Below are 21,923 nucleotides of genomic sequence, written 5' to 3'. Positions count from 1 at the left end.
CCATGTCATTATGACAGCCTGCTGTAACAAATGTGCTTCTGTTTTAACTTATGACAATTAATTGCTAAAAGTAATTTAATCTGACAGAGGCAGGGTGTTGAAAGGCTCCTGGAGATGTCATAAAAATGACCTTTCTGCCCATGTGCTGCCAAAAGCCATTTTAACAAGGAGCTAAGGAAACAGTGCAACTTCTTTTGTACTTTGTTAATTAGTTATTGATTTGAAACAATGCACTTCCAAATACTGTTAGAGGAGTTAGATGCCAGCAAGGTCACCATGTGACAGTCTAGTCCTGATGATCTTTATAGCATATGAATATTCTTTGAAGCCTTCTGTTCTGCTATCCTAAAATGGAGATAGTCTGGTTTGCTAAACTACAGTTTTATTTTATCATTCATCTTTTTAATTTAAAATATTTTATATAATAATAATCTGATACTTAGTCATATTTTAATTACATGATGTAGTCCAATTTTCAGAATCCTCACTTGTGGAATTAGTCTCAAGTAATTACATATTCTCCAGAGGAAGTTTTTGTGGTTTGATTAGTGATACCAAAGGGAACAAGGAAATAATATTTTAGTCTAAAAAAGGAAGCAAGGTAGAGGTTCTAGAATTCCTTTATTGAATGTACTAGTTGATCTCTTTTTAAAAATTTGGATATATAATTTTAGTTTTGGTGATTTCATCATGATGCTAATAGAAGTTAAATAAATTTCCTATAATTCTTTTAGAAGAGTCTTCAGATTGCTTTTCTTAATAAAGTACTTAAGTGCGAGTTAAACCTTCAGGCCCTTGTACACGTTAACTTGCAAGACACTGTGGAGGACAGAAAGATCAGAGGGAGAGCTGGTGTAGCACATGAGTTAACAGTGGGGATTTCCAATTCAGACTTCCTGTGCCCTAATCCTGAATTGCACTAATTAGCTGTTTTAACTTGAACAAGCTACTCAACTTCTCCATACCTCATTCATGCAATAGGAATCATAATAGTACCTACCTCATAGTGTGATTGTGAGGATTGAATGAGTTAATACATGTAAACTACTTGATCAGAAACTGGTTAAGAGGTAACCACCCAATAAATGTTAGCTGCTATCATTACTATAATAATTAATAATAATAAAATAAATATTAGTTTTCTTATTTTTTCTCATATTTTTCTTATTAATTAGAATATCTTTGCTGTACATAGGAGATAATAAAAATAGCATGGTAAAATCGTTCTCTGTGTTTTGTGATGGACAATAAAGGAAACATTTGGTGTGACCTTGTTCTAAAATACCAATTTTCTCTTTTACTGTTAAAATGTGTAAAAATTTTCAGTTTGTTTTTATGGTGAAAAATCTAGGCTGTGGCAGAGGAAATGTTTTTCTTAGGATAGAAACATTCTAAAATGCCTGCTTTTTATTAAAACTTTTACACTAATTAGGGCAAGTTGAAAAATTTTTTCAAGTTAAATTATTTCAGTAAATAGACAAAACTTTGTGAAAAAGCATATTATGCTAAGCACTGATTTTATTTTAGTAACATCTCCATTAACAAGGAATGCATGTCAAAATACTGATATTTACAACTATAAACTGGTGAAATTGATAAAAATTTGAAGGGGCTCTAGTAGCTGTTGTTGGCTGGATGAAAAGAAAAGATTGCTCTCACCCGGTATGATGTGAATGTGAGAGAGCATATACCTTTCAAACCAGTGGTCCTTTTCCTGGGAATCTGTCTCATTGGAATAAAGCCATTGCTAATTCAAATCTACATTAACATTTTTAAAAAATCAATTGATAACCAAAATTTAATATCTAGATTTAAAATCATAAGATAGACTAGACTTCTAATAAATGAATTCTAGAACTGCTACTTTGTCTTCACCTTTGGAAGCTAAAATAGGACTGAAATTCAAAATTTTCACAAATTTAGAATATCCAAATTTGTTTGAATGAATTAGATTTGATTATAGCATGTAGAGGAGCTATACTATATAATATGTTTGAATTAATATTAAAATTTTTATTATTATATTTTCAAGGTGTTTTAAGAAGTTGGCTTATGACAAAGTAAATAATTATTTCAAGTATGTAAGTAACTTAATTACATCTTAGTTATATCATGACTGAATTCAAACATCTATTATAATGCTGTTTGCCATGCTTCATATTTTGTATCTGTTCAACCTCCCTATAATACACTCTTCGTTTCCAAGTTTTTGTTCTATTTGATTAAAAGAAGGTATAATTTTAGAGGTCTCACAGCTTAACCTCCTGTGTACAAATGAGAATTATGAGCATCCAAGATGATAAGTGAACTACCCGAAGTCATAAAGCTGGTTAAATGGCATTCTCTGGACGAGAATCAGTCTTTGTGGGGGGGTAGGGGTTGAGAGAGAAAATATGTTGTCACTGGCAGATGTATGTAATCCTTCCATAGTTTTAAAATAAATCAAATATTTGGGAACAGTTCCTCTTTCACAGTATAATCACAGACAAATCATCTGGTTAACATGTGTCTTACAAAGCAGGGATATCAAATTATAAGCTTTTACATTTGATCCACTGATGCCTAACAATAATTGTCCGCCTATACAAACGCCTCAGCTTCCTAAGGCCCCCAGGAAATACCAGCTTCCATGAGGATTACTTCCCTTTCTCCACTCCCTACATTTCTGTAAAATGTTCTGTGTAATGCCTTACTTTCTTAGATAGAGCACACTGAAAATAATTTATCTTTTCTTGATGACCCAGGTTTGACATATGAGTTTTTGCTATATGATAATTATTGCTTTAGATTCAGATATAGATACTATGAGACATACTTAGCTTCTGACTATATACCATTTTGTCCAGAGAATGTTCTAGACTGAACTGTCGGGAATGCTTGGCATGTCTTCAGTGTGCTCTCATAATGCTAATTACCTTTAGGTTTATATAACAGTCTAACCTCACCCCTTCCCCAACACACACACACACACACACACACACACACACACACACACACACACACACACACGGTGTTTCTTTTTAATTCTCATTCTACTGAAGCACAGTCAGCTCTTCATATCCATAGGTTCCACATTTGTGGATTCAACCATTTTATATACGTGACTAATATAAAACTAAGTCATTTTATATATAGGACTTGAGCAGAGCAGCCTTGGATTTTGTTATCTGCGGGGGGTCCTGGAACCAATCCCCCACGGATCCTGAAGGATGACCGTATTCATTAAATGGCAGTAGCTGGATCAGCCTTGGTGAGCGAGATGCATGCATGCTTGAGGGCCTACGCATCACATCCATCCTTGCCACACTGACTTCTCCATTCACGTGCCAATTGTGCTAGCACTAAGGTAGCCAATAGCAGACTCTGGCAGACATAAACTGTCTGAGTCTTTCTGTCTTCTTGGTTGTTTTATTGCCTCTTCTGAGATGGACACTGTCTGGTGAGTGATAACATGTGATACAAGGATCTTCACTTAGTATACATCATTACTTTCTTCAAGGTTCTAAGAGCGATCGTAGCAAGGAATTATCACCATCTCCCAGGGTCCTTGCTAGGATGTTGTGGTAGGCAGAATAATGGCCTCCAAAGATGTCCATATCCTAATCCCTGAAACCTGTGAGTATGTTATTTCACATGGCAAAGGAATTTTGCAGATGTAATTAAAATTAAGGACCTTAAAATAGGGAGATTATCCTGGATTATCTGGGTGAGCCCACTGTAATCACAAGAGTTCTTAGAAGTGGAAGAGAGAGGCAGAAGTGGGAGAGAGGGAGATGTGACTCTGGAAAAATGACCAGAAAGATACAAGGTTTCTTGCTTTGAGATGGAGGAAGGGGGCAGCAAGACAAGGGGGCAGACTCTAGAAGTTGGAAAAGGCAAGGAAATGGATTTTTCCCTTAGGGGAAAATTTAGAAAATTTAGGCAGGTATTAAATCCTGTATCCTGAGTGGATACTTATATATCAATCAACTTTCCTTTATCCAACTTCATTTTCTGCCTGCCTTGATCCAGCACCTTCAGAATTTAGTCCCCTTGTACTCTGTACTCCCCTTGCTCCTGCCTGTCAGTACTGACTAAGCAACTCCTTCCTGTTACACTTTCTCCCTTAAGAGGTCCAGCACTTCCCTGGCTAGGTTATATTGTGACTTAATCCTAATTGTTGAGCTGGGGTCTGCAGTGGACATGAAAGTGGGGTGGAGGAAGCCATGTTGTCTGGCAAAGGCAGCAGCTTCTATACCATCTCCAAGCATGGAGAGAGCACTAGCTTTTAACTGGAAGACATGGGCTACTTCTGCAGGCCCTGAAGGTTCAGGGTAATCTGGGGATTGAGGTGACCTAGTTGTACCCATCCCATGTTTTAGGTTCCACTCCTGAATCAGGGTACTAACCCCACATTGAGACCTGCCAGGGGAGAATCCAGCTTTCCCTGGAGCTCTGCTTCTCTCATAAAAGTACTGGGCCTGGTCCTTAGGTTCTTTGGCCCTCCTGCTGCAGGAGAAGAGAGCCTCTTTATATGCTGCTAAGGAAGCTCTCTGGCTTTCACACTTAGTCTTATGCTGATTAATCACTCTATTGCCTTTGGAAATAGCCATCCAATTCCACAATCCTTCTAATGATACACTTTTTGGTGTCAATACATGTACCTGCTTGTACATTCCTTTCTACCAATATATACTTTCAGTTCATCACTGGTGAAAGTTTTTAGCAGTTTCACTGTTACTATGTACCAGGGTTTATCAGTGCTCCACCTACTACTGGCATTTTCAGCCAGCTGGTGGATAGGTCATCTAGCTCCAAAATTTCTATTCAATACTTTCGAGTCAGCTTTTTCAGACCACTCACTGGAGCCAGCTGTCACAGGTCAGTTTCCCTGGGAAGCAGACTCTGATGCAGAGATTAGCATATAGAAGATTTACTGGGGATTATTCTCAGGATAAAAACCTATAAAGAAATGAAGGCATAACTATTGACCCTCACAGGGTGCAAGGATAGTCCTATAGAGGTCTCCAAAATTCGGGCAAGGAGCCAGGAACTTATTCTCTAGCAGTAACCAGTCTTTGGAAGCAGTTACTCTCCAAGAAGGAAGCATAATCTTGGGCATGGTAGTTCTCTTTCCCTGAAATCAGTGACAGGAAAGAGAGATTTGGGGAATCCTTGGCTGCAAGAGCTGTCAGCCATCAACACTCACAGCAGATGGGAAAATGAGTGCCTCAGTCTTACTGAGGTGGGGGCTTGGGGTACTGAATGGTATATCACAGTCAAACTACAACTATTACTATATGTATTCCTAAATAATATGTTGTTCACTTCGAATTGTTGAGCAGCAAACACAGGCCTAATTGTGTAAGGAAAGGAAAATAGTGCTAGTATTAGATGAAAGCTCCTAGTAGCAGATAAGCTGAACACATACTTTGTATCATGCTCTGACTTCAGCTTCCCTAAACATTTACAGCAGGCCCCTTATAGGAAACTCAGGAGACAATATAATCTTAAAAAACATGGCTTTCAACAGTTGGAGCATTTGGCAGAGGAAATAAGCAGAAATATGGTTAAAGGGAGTGTGCTCTTTATATTTCCTTTTTTTTTTTTTTTTGATGTGGACCATTTTTCAAGTCTTTACTGAGTTTGTTACAATATTGCTTCCGTTTTATGTTTTGGGTTTTTGGCCTGAGGCATATGGGATCTTAGCTCCCCAACCAGGGATTGAACCTGCACCCTCTGCATTGGAAGGTGAAGTCTTAACCACTGGACCGCCAAGGAAGTCCTTGTATTTCCTGTTTCTAAGCTTACCCTGGTCTATAGCTAGGTCCTACAACACTTTTGTGAAGTATAATGAGTGTCCTCAGCTGAATCAGCAACAGAGCATTAACAGGACACAGTAATCTCATTAGCAAGTGGTTAGGAAAATCCAAATCCAAATCCAGGTCAGGCTCATTGGGTCATTATGTCTTAAGATGATGATGCATTTGTAGTGGGGGTCATGGTGATGACAGCCCTCAGCATATTTGTGTCTTGAGTCACAATGCTACCACCTAGTCTGGTTGCCCACTGTATCTGGTGTCCAGCTATCATCCTGATGTCTTCCTTCACCATTTTTCTGAAGATTCCTTTTTTTACTTTCTTGTGTTATTTCTTCTGTTTCCTGTAGTTCATGCCTTCGTCTTTCTTGGTTTATTTCTTACTTTGAAGGAGCACATCTTCCAGTTGTTTCTTTAGAAGAGAATAATGAAATATACTTTTTTGTTGTTTTTGTGTCTTTATGTCTGAAAATATCTTTTTTTTTTTTTTTTTTTTTCGGTACGCGGGCCTCTCACTGTTGTGGCCTCTCCCATTGCGGAGCACAGGCTCCGGACGCGCAGGCTCAGCGGCCATGGCTCACAGGCCCAGCCACTCCGCAGCATGTGGGGTCTTCCTGGACCAGGGCACGAACCCGTGTCCCCTGCATCGGCAGGCGGATTCTCAACCACTGCACCACCAAGGAAGCCCGTCTGAAAATATCTTTATCTTACACTTATGTTTGATGATATTTTAGCTGGGTATAGAATTATAAGTTGGGTATTATTTTCCTTTTGAATTTTGAAGACTTTCTTTTATCATCTTGATCCTTCTGTTGCTATTAAAAAGTCCAGAATTGTTCTGAATCCTAATCTTTCATTTTTCTATCTTGAAACTTACAGAATATTCTTATCCTGGGTTCTAAATTTCACAATGATAGACCTTTATTTAGATCTATCCAGCCATTATATTGGGTACTTCGTCAGATTTTTCAGTCCAACAGCTAATGTTCTGGGAAATTTTCTTAAACATTTTGTTGTTCATTTCCTCCTTTCTATTTTTTTGGATAATGAATCTCTTGAACTTATTGTTTGATTTATTACTTTTCTATTTTTAATATCTTTTGCTTCTAGAAGATTTTTTTTTCATGTAGAAGATTTCTTTAACTTAACCATCTGACTCCTCTATCAGATTTTTCATTTCTGCTATTTTGCATTCAATTTTCTAGAGCTCTTTTTATTTTTTGAATATTCCTTTTAATAGTATCCTGTTCTTGTTTTATGAGTGTACTGTTTTCTCTGATCTCTCTGATAATAACAATGGCAGTGTTTCTGAAATTTTCCTCTTTCTGCGAAGTCTCAGTTTCTTCCAAGTTGCCTTTTTCTATTTATTCTGGTCTCTCCATTTTGTGTTATAGGCTGTCTTCATGTGTCTAATAATGTTTGGCAGTCTGTTCATGTTTATCAGTGGGAATTAAAAAGCTAATTGGAACCTCTGAGGTGAGACGTGTGATGTTTGAGCTTCACTATGAGTAATCTGAGTAGTCTGTTGGGAATTTTCCTCCATGCCCACCCCCATCCATCTGTATCTGTTTTTTGTGGGTTTTTTGGTATTGGAATTTTTTTCAGCTTTATTGAAATATAACTGAGATATAACATTGTACAAGTTTAAGGTATACAATGTAGTGATTTTATATATGTATGTATTACAAAATGATTACCACAGTAGGTTAGTTAACACATCTTAGGTTAGTTAACATGTCTATCACATCGCATACTTACACTTTTTTTGTGTAGTGAAAACTTTTGAAATCTACTCTCTTAGCAACTTTCAAATATACAATACAGTATTGTTAACTATAGTCACCACGCTGTTTCATTGCATCCTCAGAACTTATTTATCTTATAACTGGAAGTTTATACCTTTTGACTACCTTCACCCATTTTCCCACCCTCCTTGCTCCTCACCCTGGCAACCACCTATCTGTTCTCTGTTTCAGAGTTTGATTTTTTTTTAGATTCCACATATAAGTGAGATCATACAGTATTTGTCTTTCTCTGTCCCTCTGTATGTTTAGAACTTTTATTTAACCTGGTTTGATTTTCCAAAGAAGATTCCTCTAGTCTTCTGCCTAGATACTGAAGGTCTGACTACTTACAATCTGAAAGTTTAGAAGGGATGAAGGCTGGGGGAGGAGAGGGAAGGTAGGTCACTACATTCCATATCAATTTGCATATGGTACTGATATCCCCATTTCAAAATCTCTCCTGTCAGAATGTGGAAAGACATTTACAGAGCTGCATGGAATGGAAGAGGGGAAAAGAACTGCTGTCAAAGAGTCTTATTTTAGCACATACATCCACTCTCCTTCAGTCCTGGGGGTACCTAGAATACTATCTCTGTACTTTGGAGGATTTTGCAGTATAAATGGAATTGGTTTTTAGCTTTCCCCATCGCCAGCTTGGGATTTGACTTTCTCAGATCTGCTAAATCAGTTACCATTCTTATATCTGCTCATCTTCCAAATGTCATGGTGTTTTCTCCTCCCTTGTCCTCCTAGGCCTTGTGGATTTATGTCTTTGAAAAAAATATCTTTTACTGTAGTGTTTATAGGGTATGGGGAGGTAATGCTGTCTTAAAAATATGGATGTTTAATCTGCCACTGTAAGCTGGAACTGAGATTGCAAGTATTTACAGCAAGGGTCAACAAACTTTTTCTGACCCTGCCAACCACTGATTCTAACACTATAGGTTTGGCTTTTCTAGAACTTCCTATAAAATGAATCATACAATATGTAGTCTTCTGTGTCTAGCTTTTCTCACTAAGCATTATTCTTTGTTATGGATGACTGAATGGCAGAAAATTAATAATAGATCTCAAGCTAGGTTCAGTTTAATTCTCATAAGGTGGCAGAGGTGATTCAAGGAAAAGGAGGACACATTTAACTTTCAGAAAACCAACAGCTTCATTTCACAAAGAAAGTTTTTTGTCATGTGAACCTGGCCCGCGGTGCATGATGACTACATAAGCAACACTTATAACACTTATAACACTACATAATCAACTCTGGTTTTTCTTAAAAGCCCTTCGCCATTTGGTTCATTGCTATATAGAGCAACGACCTTGATTATGCCTACATAGAGCAAAGGATATTAAGGTGTTTTAACATGGCAGTATAAAGTGATTAAGATTACTGATATGGAGTTGGACTACTTAGGTTTGAATTTTGGCTCTGCCATATACTAGCAATTTTCTTGAGTAAGTTCCTTAATCATTTTTTTGCCTGTTTATCTGATTATGAGGGTAAAAATAGTACTTCATAGGGTTGGCAGAATTAAATGAGTTAATACTTGTGAAGTATTTAGTTCCTTGCCTGCCTCCATATGTGCTATAAAAGCATTTTTATTATTGTATTGTAGATTGCACTAAGAGAGGCGAGCCTAAATTTTATTAAAGTGAGTAGGATCATCAGTGTTTACTTTGTCAGAAATGCTCTGGAGCATGGTTTTGGAATCTAAGAATCCTACCAGCTCTTATCTTCCTTTCATGCCAGGGTATACCTATTTTGTGGCAATTATGGCCCAATCACAAAGCATTTGGCACCATTTCTATATAAATAATAGGTTATAATTAATTGATTATCCATTTTTACCCTAACTTCATTGGTTAATTGTTGTTTGAACTTTATATTCAAATGGATATAAAGACAAAATTTAACTTTAATACATATCATTGAAAAGAATAGGTAGTATAGCATAGAAGTTCAGATGCTAGAACCAGACAGACTAGTTTGTAATCGGGCAAGTTGTATGACCTTGAACAAAATAATTAATCTCTGTAAACTGGGATATTTAGAGTGTCTGTGTCATAAAGTCATTGTAAAGATTAAGTGAGAGAAAGCATATAGCCAGTTCAAGTGGTTAGCGCCCTAGGCAAGATATAGTGATAGCTTGGGCTGAGATAGTAAGAGTGGAAATTGAGAGAAGTTTATGGATTCTAGAAATATTTTGGAGGATAAATTAAGTTTGATCAATAAGAGAGATAGAGGAGGAAGAAAATGTCAAGGATGACTTCCAGATTTTTGGCATGAACAACTGGGTTAGTGGAGGTACCACTTGACAAGACGAGAAAGGCTAAAGGAAGAACAGATAATAGGATTTGGGAAACCGATACAGAGTTTACTATTGGACATGTTAAGATTGAAAATTTGTGAAATTCAAATGTGTTTGATATGGTTCTGTATACCAGTCCTTTGTCAGTTATGATCATTATGAATGTCTTCTATTTATAGTTTATTAAATATAGCCATATAGACAAGTAAGGTAGCCTTGAATCTGTCTCTAAGATTGATGGCCATCAATAATATCTTGACACCTAAAAGGTAGGAAAAAAATTGATAGTTTCAAAATAGCTCAAGCTTATATTTCTTTTGTTTATTTTCATTACGTTTAAGGTTGAATTGTATGAAATTGCTATTTTTAAGGTCAAAAATGTCTAATATTGGTAACTTCATATGGTTCCATTTAATATTTAAAGACCAAATAATTGTTCTTTATTTTTGAAGATGTTTTCGCTAGATGTATGCTGTAACATCAGTTTTTATACATGCATATGTACTCCTAGTCCTTTAATCATCATTAAACACAAAGGCCTATACTTTTTAAAAGATAACACATTTAAAATATGACAAAATGAAGATAAATTTTTAATCCAAAGTATTTAACTGGATTAAAATAAAATTACATTCCATATGACATTACAAAATATATTTTACACATAACTGTTCTTATAAATGTTTTGTTCTGTACTAATGTACAATTTATACTCTTTTCATGTACAAAGGAGTTGAATAACTTAATCACCTAAAAGTTTAAAGCTAAACCATATGATTTTCTTGTGTGTGTCTTTCTGGATTAGGGTCATATGCTATTTGTGTTTCATTTCTTCTGAAAGCATACCCTACTGACCAATTCCTAAAAGTATAAATTTTCTTTTATCTTGTACTTGTGGATTGGTTGGGTGCAAGAAGGTAACTTACATTTTTGCCTCCTCATAAATCCCTCTGACTTGGATATCTGCCTCCCATTTGGATTTCATTTAGCCATATTTTACATAATGAGGTTTTAGCATCTTAAAAGAAACAACTTTGATCTGTAGTTTTTGTCATAAAAAAGTGTGGATTTTATATTAGTGTTCCATCTCCAGCTGATGCCTCCAGTGCAAATAGCAAATCAGTGATAGAACTAAGGGCAGCTGGTGAGTGTGTGTGTGTGTGTGTGTGTGTGTGTGTGTGTGTGTGTGTGTGTGTGTGAGTGATATGTGACACAGCCAGAGTTAATGACATAGGTATGTGCTGGTTTAAAGTAAAAAATGCTAGACTCTGTTATTCATAAAGAAACTTTCTTAGTAGATATGCTTACTATTGTAATCACAGAAAGACTTATATGAAGTAAAACAAAATAATCTTGAAGTTTTGATTTTAAAATTGGACATTTGAAAAACCCTAAAATTCATTCAATTTTCATTTTACTTTTCCTAAAATCAGTTATAAGTTTAAAATATACATTATAGGAGAACTCATTTTATAACTTCGTAGCAACAAGTTAGCTGAAGAAAAATCTGTCAGGTTTGGCAATGGTTCAGAAAATATGTGAACCTGTCACTGTAAGCAGTCTCAAAGGGCGAAATGCTTTACAGGAGCTAATTAACCTTAGAAAATAATTACACAAATATGCAAATGTTGTTTAGATAATTCCATGTGTTATCAGCTCAGGTATTCTATCATAAATGCAGACCTTGCAATGCCTAGGTAGTAGAATCTGGCATAGTTGATAAGGCTTTGGTTACTGTATCACTTCTGTTTGGCATTTAACAATTAATGATGGCAAGAGTACATCAGGAAATTCAGCCTGCACTCTGAATACTGCTGAGCTCCACGGTGTAAATATTCTATGCATTCTGTCACTAGCAAGTTCTAATTAACCGATTTACTTTTGTCTTCATGCACTTTGTATATTTGCATATTTTTAAATCATCCAGCTTGAAGTTACTCAATACAAAATGCATTCTGATGTGAAAGTCATGGAGAAACCTGTAAAGTAGATTTAGTATGTTTGCATTTCTGTAATTGAGGCATATTATAAAGTCTTTCCTCTTGAAATCTGTTTAGTTTCAAAAGACACTGCTGATAGTATACACTCTGTGGATCCTGGTTTATAAATATATAATGATTGTGGACACAGTGTGGTCTGTGGGTTGGAATGACACAGATGTGCCTTGGAACAGCACCGTCTCATTTATAAAATGGGGTTTTAGTAATGTAATATGTCAGGAATATATATTAAAAACTACTCTAAGTTTATTAATTCCTGGGCTACCATTATTGGGCTTAACTGTTGCAGGAGGCAGCAAATATTTGGCAGAATTTTTTGCATCTTATAAAGATGAGGATCTGGCTTTCCTAAACACTTGAATAGAAAAAAGCCATTCATTTGTGGAAGACTTGGGAAATAGTCACATAAGAAAGCCTGGGGCTTCCCTGGTGGCGCAGTGGTTGAGAATCCGCCTGCCGATGCAGGGGACACGGGTTCGTGCCCCGGTCTGGGAAGATCCCACATGCCGTGGAGCGGCTGGGCCCGTGAGCCATGGCCGCTGAGCCTGCGCGTCCAGAGCCTGTGCTCCGCAATGGGAGAGGCCACAACAGTGAGAGGCCCGCCTAGCACCAAAAAAAAAAAAAAAAAAAAAAAGAAAGCCTGGTTTTTTATAGCTAAGGTTTATCTCCTTTATCACCTGTTTTTAAAAATAATACTTTGAGTTAAACTATTTCTTAATTATAGTCCTTCAAATACGGAATTCATGTAGCATCATTAACTTTCTTTTGACAATTCAGGATCACTATCGTTCCTGTCAGTTATTGTGCTTTAAATGCAGCACTGCCCTCAAGTTGCTCAGTGACAATGCTAGTAGTCTCAGACTCCTTGCGCTATATGTGCTCTTCCAGTTCTTGTGGGTTTTCTGTTTTTTCAGCCATCACTTTTTACTCTTACACCTATTTGAAACAACCCCTTTGATTTGCTGCTTGTAAACATGCAGTGAGTTCGGCGCAGATGTTAGAATGTGTTAGATATGAAGATGTAAAGATCCCACTCAATGCTGATTCCCCCTAAGAAGCCATCAGTAGTTATTCAGTAGGATTTCTGATTTTTTGGTTGTTGTTTTCTTATTTTATAATAAAGAGCATTCACTTTGTACTAATTTTCGAAAGTTCAGAAAGATCTAAAGGAGCTAAAAATAGAAAATATTCATAATCCCACCAGCCATAAGCAGCTGCTTTTAATATTTTTATTTGATTCTTCCTAGTCTTTTTCAAGCCTTTTTTCAAAGTGAAAATTATACCACCTATAAAATTAGATGAACTGCATGTATTACTTCATAAACTCACTGAATACTATAGCTACTTAGACAGATAAACTATAATTTACTTAAATATTTATTTTTGCATTATTGGACATTTAGGCATTATCCAGTTATTTGCTTCTATAAATGAGACAGTGATAAACGTCTCTGAACATCAGTCATTTGCCACTTTCCAGATTATTAGAAGCTAGATTCCTGAAATTGAATTTGAATGTTCCTTTGTCTTGGTCTTTGCAATGCATTTCATGGTACTTGTCAACAGTGTCATTGCCAATAGTACTAGTATTGTTAGTCATTTATTAAATGCCTATAACATGCCTTCTGTTTATAGTCTGAATCCAAAAGAGAATCTACCTTCAAATTGCTTATATTCTAGAAGGAAGAAGTGACACGGCAGATTAAATAAATAGCAGGATAGAGAAGAACCAATGAAATAGTACAGGATTCAATTTAAGCTACCATGGCTAACAGTAAAACTGACATGTAAACTTGAGCCAACAATATTTTACAGTAGTTTTAAACATAGTTGGGATAATAATACATGTAAATAGATTAAATACTTTCCATATATTGCTTGTAAAATGCTGTGGGTCAAAAGTTAGCAAAACTCTTTCCCCTTCTGTATGAGAATCTGACTTTCAGTTAACTTTCTAGCTCTATTTCCCTGGAAACCTGATAAGGTGGTGTCTTAAGTCGGGTTTCCCAGGTAACAGATTCTGAAGTTGCACGTAACAAGTTTGTTGGGGAATTCTCTTGGGATCAGCACCTGTAGGAGAGCAAAACAACAGATTTTGGTCGAAGGAGTTGAACTTCAATATAGTCACAACAAAGGCCTCATCTAACTCCTTGGTGATCTCTGGATCTGGGATGGCTTTTCAGAGATGTCCTGCTTTGAGGCAAGAGATAGGTCCTTTATAGATCCACATCATCTCAACCCGACATTGGATGTAAATTGCCTCAGAGGTGGGATTGTAACTTTAGTCAAGATAGCTTTATTTGGCTGAGGGCAATTCCTAAAGAGTACCTCAGTTTGAAGCTATCAGCTGCCAAGTGTGCCACTTGCACAGCTCAGGAAATGAGTGCCTCTAACTAAAGGAGGCTCTGGGAAACATACCATGGCATCCACTCTAAGTGGTTGGTTGCTGAGCAACACTGCCTATGGTAGAAAATGACCCCTGGTTGGTAAACTGCATCTGGATTAGAAGGAATTATAATGAACTATAAATATCATAATTTTGATCTTTCCTGAGGGTAGTAACTCTTGTAATTGGGCAAGTCCCTTGCAGGCAAGGACCCTGGAAGCCATGCCTATGGAGTTGTTGCAAGAGGTACTAGCTTCTGTAGGTTATAAGACTTTTAAGGCAGGATAACTCCTGTATCTGCCCAAGGTGAGTCTGATTCCCTCACTCCTGAGCTAACACCCCATGGGCCAAAGAGAGTAACTCCCCCAAGGTTCTTTGTTGTGTCTGCTACAGGAACTGCTGTGAGGCTTCCATTAAAAGGAATGCCTGCTGCTGCCCTGATGGCAAACTGTGATTCCTACCCTGGATCTTTTTGGGTCAATGTGTGGCCTAGAATAATCTTGTATAATAGTTTAGTTGTGCCTATGGATAACCCCCTAAATAGGTGTTATAGACATTTTTTTTCTATTGAGTCTGGCTTTTTAGAACATTAGGTTTTAAAATCTAAAACTAAAGAATAATTTGATGACCTCACAGTCAGGCTGAACATGTTTAAGTACTTGGGGCACATGGATACTTGAGATTTCTTTTTCCTGCTGCTCATAGACCATTTTAACAGATATCGCCATAGACTGTGGAAGAAAAGACTCAGCTATAATACTAATCTCTGAAAACACTAGTCTTTATATGTGAACAGTGGAAAGAACTGTTAGTTCTTAGCTCTCCTTTAGTCACAGATGGGACATTTGGGCCTGGTTGGCAGTTTCCCTTATATATCAAAGTTTTGCTGATTTTTCCTCTGCAATTACTTATTCCATCCCTTCCTTTCCATTCACTCTGCCATCACCCAAGAGAGAGTCTATTACTGCTGAACTGCTCCCTTGGAAGTGTTCTCACCTTTAGGTTTTGCCTAGTCTGAGCTGCATTACCCATGTGATCCCAGACTGGATTTCATGATAGCAGTTTTGTCTAGGATTTTCAGACTATTCATGTGTAATCCAGATTTTTCCTGGAGCATGAATAAGATCCCTGGAAATAGTAAGAAGGAAGGCTGGAAGATGGGTTTAGAGATGTTGGCTAAAGAGTTCCAGTTATTTATTTTGTAGGCAGTGGCAACCATTTCAGTAAGTGACCTTTCAGGCAGGAGAGTGAGTTGATCAGAGCCAGGCTTCAGCAAGATTAAGCTGGCAACAAAGTAAAGGGAGAGACTAAAAGAAATGAGACTAGTTAAGAATCCATTGTAGAAGGACTCAAAATGAGGTGGGAATGAGAGGGATGGGACAGATAGGCTCTCAACAGTATAAAGGAAGAATTAGTGACTGTGAGAAGAAAGCAGGCAGGACTTCGCTGAGGTCAGGTAGTGTGAATTTATAACAGACCCATTGGACTTGGTGTCAAGACAGTCCATCAGAAATAGAGAAAGTAATACTCCTCACACACTAATGCCTCTCCTGTCTTTATGTGTTAACACCCTTATGAAATTGCAGATACATGAAGGCCAGGATCATGGCTTAGTTCTTATCATCCTTACATTTCCACTTCCAGTGCGGAGCCTAGGGGGACAGAGTAATCTAATCTCCTATGTGTTTTTATTCTGTCCACATATAGAAGAATATTTAGGACCATCACAGATATTTCACATTGTTAGTTCTGCCAACTGTCAGCAGATAGAAGCTCTGTTATCTCTATTACTGTTTTGTTTTTACATTTCATTGTGAGATATAACTAGGGAGACCAGGTATCTGGGTTTTCTCTAGACAGTCCCAGTTTTAGACCTGTTCTCCGATCACAATTACTAACATTACCTTTCTTCACTCTCAAAGGTTTGTAGAATAAATTCTATGGTCACTTTATATATATGTACAGAAAAGTACTAAGTATGTTATGTATTAGTCAGCTTAACTATAACTATAAAGAACACACTTGTGTAACTACTACCCCAGTCAAGACAAGAAATGAAACATTGCCAGCCTAAGTCTATTTCCCAATCACAACTCCATCTCTCTTCCTTAGAGTTAACCACTATCCTGCTTTTTTTTTTTTTTTTTTTTTTTGCGGTATGCGGGCCTCTCACTGTTGTGGCCTCTCCCGTTGCGGAGCACAGGCTCCGGACGCGCAGGCCTGGCGGCCATGGCTCACGGGCTTAGTTGCTCCGCGGCATGTGGGATCTTCCCGGACCAGGGCACGAACCCGTGTCTCCTGCATCGGCAGGCGGATTCTCAACCACTGCGCCACCAGGGAAGCCCTATCCTGCTTTTAATGATAGCTATTTTCCTACTTTTTATACTAATGAAAGCTAAATTACTAAAGCCAAAAGTGCCTACAAAGATTTCCTTCCAATTATGATTCTTCTATTTATTTTACATACTTTAGGTGTGGGTAATTTCATATTTATGTTGCTAATAGATATCTTTGAAAGTATATTTGTATTTTAGTATATGACTACAAGGTTGTAAGTAATCATTTCTGAAGATACATGTTGTGTTTTTGTTATTTATTTATTACCCTGTGATTTAATGAAGAAGACACAGCTCTTGGCCTCAGGAATTTGATTAACAAGCAATTACAATACAAACTATTCAGTGCAATAATGGGAACATGTACAAGATGTGGCTGTAGGACACTACCTAGCCTTGGGGTTGAGAGGGAAAACTTTCACTAGAAGGTGATGTTTCATTTGAGTTCTGAAGACAAGTAGGAATTATGCAGGTAAAGGTGGTGGGTGAATTAAAGGCAGAACACTTGGGTCACTTTCCAAACAACAATAACAAAAACAGCCCAGAAATAAGAAAAGTATGGCACAGTTAGGTTACTATTAGTTGTTCCCTGCATTTGGAACACAAAGAATGTTCTCTGTGGTCTGTCATGGTTGGAGAAGTGTATCTTTTGGGTCATCGTATTTTGCACATACATTTCGAGGCAGAAGCCAGATCATGTAAGGCCTTAGTGTCATTCTGAGTTTGAACTTGGTACTGAGGACAATAAAAACACTTCAAAGAGTTCTAAGCAGTGAGTGAGTAACATGGCGACATGACTATATTTGCATTTTTGAAAGGTTATTCTTACTACGGAATTAGAGAGAGCATTTAAATGGGCAATCCTAGAGGCAGGGAAACTTGGACTGTATACTGTTGCAGGCATCCACTTGTGAAAGGATGGGCTTGAGCTAAGCCAGAGGAAATGAGAAGGGAGAGAAGTGGATAGCTTTAAGAGACAGTTGGGGACAGAATCAACAGGTCTTTAATGATTGATTTTATGTGGAGTTTGAGGGAGAGGGAAATAAAAGATGATGCTCAGATTTCAGCAGGAGGTGGGGAGCAAAGACAGTGACACAGGTTTGGAGAGGAAATTATTAGCAAGGTGTTGAATTGGTTGAGTTTGAAGTATCTGTGGGGCATTCAAAAGGAAATGACCTTCGGTCTGGAGCTCTGGAGAGAAATTCAGGGTGGAGATAGTCATTAGGGAACAATAGCTGTTAGGTGGTAAGTGAAGCCATTCATATGGACCCTAATATATTCAAAAATTTCTGAGATGGAAAATGTGAATAAATTGTGTTCATTGTCTAGTACCATGACATCCTTAGGGAATTAGTCTTTTGGTGTTAAAGCTTCCAAGAAATATACACACAAAACATTTTCACAATCTGTTTTAGTTTTTATCAGTTTGGGTTTTTTTAGCTCTTTGTTTGTTTGTTTTTTCTTTTTTTTCCTTTTTCACATTATCCAAGTTTTAGGTTTAATCACAAAATGTTCCCGCTATAGCAATAAACACAATAAAATGAAGTTATTATAGAACTTTTGGAACTAAAGCAACGTTCCTACATTTATTAGGGATTAGAAAATTAGGAGAAGTATAAAAGGTCCTGGGTTTATATGTTTAGATTTGTTCCAGTTCAGAAATAAAATAGGTATGGAAAATTCTTTTAGGAAAAAGGTGTATTTTTAAAATAATATAAATTGAAAATATTTGTTGTTAATTTTCTGCTTATTTTCAGCTTACAGAGGTACTTAAAACTTTATAAATCAAATAATTTAGATGTATGTATACTATAAATATTTTCAGGTATACATACAGAAACGGATCTGATTTTTCTTAGTGTTATACTGTTTTATCATGACCACTATAACTTACTGCTATGCAATTCTAATGTACTTAGATATATTTTAATATCTCAAATATGCCCAGAATGAGCAATTTCCCTCAAAAATGTACTTATTTTAAATACTTTCTTTCAGAATATTATAGTAGCACTTAAGTTTAGCAGTAATTTACTGATAGTTTAATACTAATTTATTCCCTAATTTGGATCTTTCAATGTAGTTTTTTTGTATTGTTATTATTTGGAATGAGCTATAACCATCTTATTTCTTATGCTATGTAAGCAAGCATATAATTTAATTTTTGATTACTATGATAATAATTAGATACAGTATGATATATGATATTTGTTTTACTTATAGGAAAATGGTTCTCCTGAAGAACATGCAGTCTATGTGTGGGACCATTTCATAGCCCAATCTGCAGCTGAGAATGTATTTTTTGTTGCTCATAGCTATGGAGGACTTGCTTTTGTTGAACTGGTAAGTGCACATTTAACTCTTTCTAATTTCCAAACTCCTTACAGATTTATCCCCTCCACTCCCTTTTTCTTGGTGTCATTACTTTAAATTATTTTATAAAGGATGAAAATTACATATTTTGAGTAAATAATTTTATGATGTTTAAAAAGAGTATATTTCTTTATTGTGGTAGAACTTTTCAATGCTTAACAGAAAGCTTTTTGCCTGTTACTTATTTACATATTACTTTTTTTTTAACATCTTTATTGGAGTATAATTGCTTTACAATGGTGTGTTAGTTTCTGCTATATAACAAAGTGAATCAGCTATATATATACATATATCCCCATATCTCCTCCCTCTTGAGTCTCCCTCCCACCCTCCCTATCCCACCCCTCTAGGTGGTCACAAAGCACCGAGCGGATCTCCCTGTGCTTTGTGGCTGCTTCCCACTATACATATTACTTTATAACTTCTACATTATAGCCCCACTTTCCATATATTTTATATTTGTTATTCCTGTTTTATGTGTACATCATTGAAGCATTATTATCTGTAAAGTGTTTAAAATTTCAGTAGACCCTTTGACAAAACTACTATCTCTTCAAATTAGTACTTCATCAGAATCCATATAATTAGTATTAAAACTATCAGAAAGCTTCCATTAATCTAAGTGGAACTCAATGCTTGTCATAAAAATCTTTGCATTTCAAAATAATCTGATTCCTAGGGTGAAGATTATGTGTACATAATGGAAAAATTATCAAGATTTCTAAATTTGGTCAGTATTATATGCAGTATTGCAGTTAGCACACTTTGTGCAGGTATGAATGATTAATGATATATAATCAGTTCTAAAAATGTGCTTCATGTCCATTACCCCTTATGTCACAGGAAGGTACCAGTGCTCTAATAAAATGATTAATTTGATAAAAGTGCATTTGATAATTTTAAATCCAAATAGCCTAAAGTGGACATTAAAAGCTGGCACAGCATTGGTTGTCTAATTTTTGTTTCTAAGCTATCCTGTGTATTTCTCTTCATCATGGAAATTAAATATATTTACATGGTCTTTTCAACTTTCCCACACCTTATTGCTTACCCACATGATTTAGGTATAAAACTAGCGGTGACACCTGAGAACACTTTAACTGACCTAAATTTACAATACTGTGCTCTCTTAAGATCAGTAAATAAATCATTTATTTCTTAAATTGATTTCACTTTTTAGAAATTATATTCAAGTACTTTTAACTGCTGAATTTATTTATTTTAATAGATAATGGGTATCTTAAGATAGCTCTCTAATATACAAGTATGACGTCCTTTTAAAAATGTGAATGTTGCTTTTCAAATAGTTCTTTTAACCATACAGATATAGATATATACAAACACACACATATATAGCTGATATATATGTACCTTCTGTTTTCTTTCTGTAAGCCATTAAATTACATAAAACATGAAATTTCATGATTTACAGAATAACTTAAAATATGTCTGAAGGCCTGTAGGACCATTCAAATTGCAGATTTCTGTAAAACATAAATTTCCTATTTTTACCTTAAGACAGTTAACGAAAACCTTTTGTACATCAAATTTGGACTTTAAGTGAATTTTGGACAGTTTTAGAAATGAATTTAAGATGCCAGAGTAACAGATGACCAGTGTGTCAGTCTTATTTTGCCTGTCCTTCTTGTCACACACTGGTGGATATTTCTGCACTTTTGTTCCACTTTAATATAAAGCACACAGATGTTTCAGAACAAGACTTGACTTCTGACCTTGAGGCTATTAGGGTCAGGGTCCTCAGGGCCTGTGAAATTATCACAAGCTGAGCTAAAGTTTTTCTCCATCACAGGAAGTAACCAGTAAGTAAGAAGTTAAAAAGGAGCTTTGTCAGAGAGACAAGATGGTCTCAGTAAGGGTCAGCTTCTGTAGTCTGCTATCTCTGCAGGAGGTGCATGCATGGAAGGAGGAATATAATATAACCACTGGCACATCACATATCTGACAGGCAACACCAGGACTGAGAAGTCTATTTTATGTACTATACCTTGTTTAGGTTTTAAAATATTAATGGCGATTATCTCAACTTCATATATTTGCTACTTTTTGTCAAGTAACTTTTATGGGGGTATGTAAAGAAGGTGTATAGATGGTGGAAGCTAAAGAAAAAGTAGTTTATGACCTATTGAAAAAAACTTCTCTAAACAAAAAACATTATACACTAAGTTTTACATAAATTTTTGACAATGCTTGATTAATATATTTAAAGCCATTGTGTTTCTACTTAATTTCAAGGATTTTTGAAAGATAGCATTGATAAACAACAAAAAAAATTGAAATATGTTTAAACCTTTTGTTTTTGCCTAAAGCTGAATAATATTCTTTCCTATTCTCCCCATTATTCTTAGAGGAAAACTCATGGTGTTTAAAATGTTGACAAATATTCATTCTCTCAGGATTTTTCAGCATATGTATATTATATGAAATTGTTTTACATGGATTAAAATATTTTAATATTAACTTTACAAGAAAGTGAGTTGTGGACATCTTAAATTATGGTTTAGTTTTTTTATCTCAATAGTACATTATACACATCAGACATGAAATCTTTTGGATTTCAGTAAAGTTTAACTTTTTAAAAATTATAAAATTGTACTCCCGATTCAAGACTACACACACACACACCCCCCTTATAGATGGAACAGTGCTAGTTTGTAGCATTATGTTTGAATGCATGGAGATTGTTTTTCTGCCATCCTCATTCAAGTTCACATTCTTTTTTAGGTCATGAATTTTAAGAAAATTTATTTTAGATGTGAACTGTGTGACTAGTACAGTTTCAATATTACATGTAATTACTTGTAGTGCTTATTGTTTAAAAACAGGTACCAGTCAGGACCCATGCTAAAATGTATCTTGCCATTTATTAAGTTAAAATTATGTGTAATTGGAGTTTAAAATTAAGGTACTACTAACGGAAAT

At 36.0% G+C, this 21,923-nt stretch overlaps 1 protein-coding gene across 14 annotated transcripts in view; it reads left to right on the top strand.

Annotated features, from left to right (window-relative positions):
• Window positions 1-21,923, top strand: part of ARB2A (ARB2 cotranscriptional regulator A) — a 428,393-nt gene that overhangs the window by 211,849 nt on the left and 194,621 nt on the right. For all 14 annotated transcript variants that reach the window (XM_067031341.1, XM_059061464.2, XM_059061459.2 and 11 more), the window contains one exon: window positions 18,834-18,953. In XM_067031341.1, the coding sequence (XP_066887442.1) occupies window positions 18,834-18,953 (120 nt within the window). The remainder of the gene's footprint in view (window positions 1-18,833; window positions 18,954-21,923) is intronic.

The sequence above is a fragment of the Kogia breviceps genome, chromosome 4 (assembly GCF_026419965.1).
Source record: "Kogia breviceps isolate mKogBre1 chromosome 4, mKogBre1 haplotype 1, whole genome shotgun sequence".
NCBI lineage: Eukaryota > Metazoa > Chordata > Mammalia > Artiodactyla > Physeteridae > Kogia > Kogia breviceps.
Note: the sequence above shows the minus strand (reverse complement) of the source record. Positions and strands in the feature narration are given on the sequence as shown.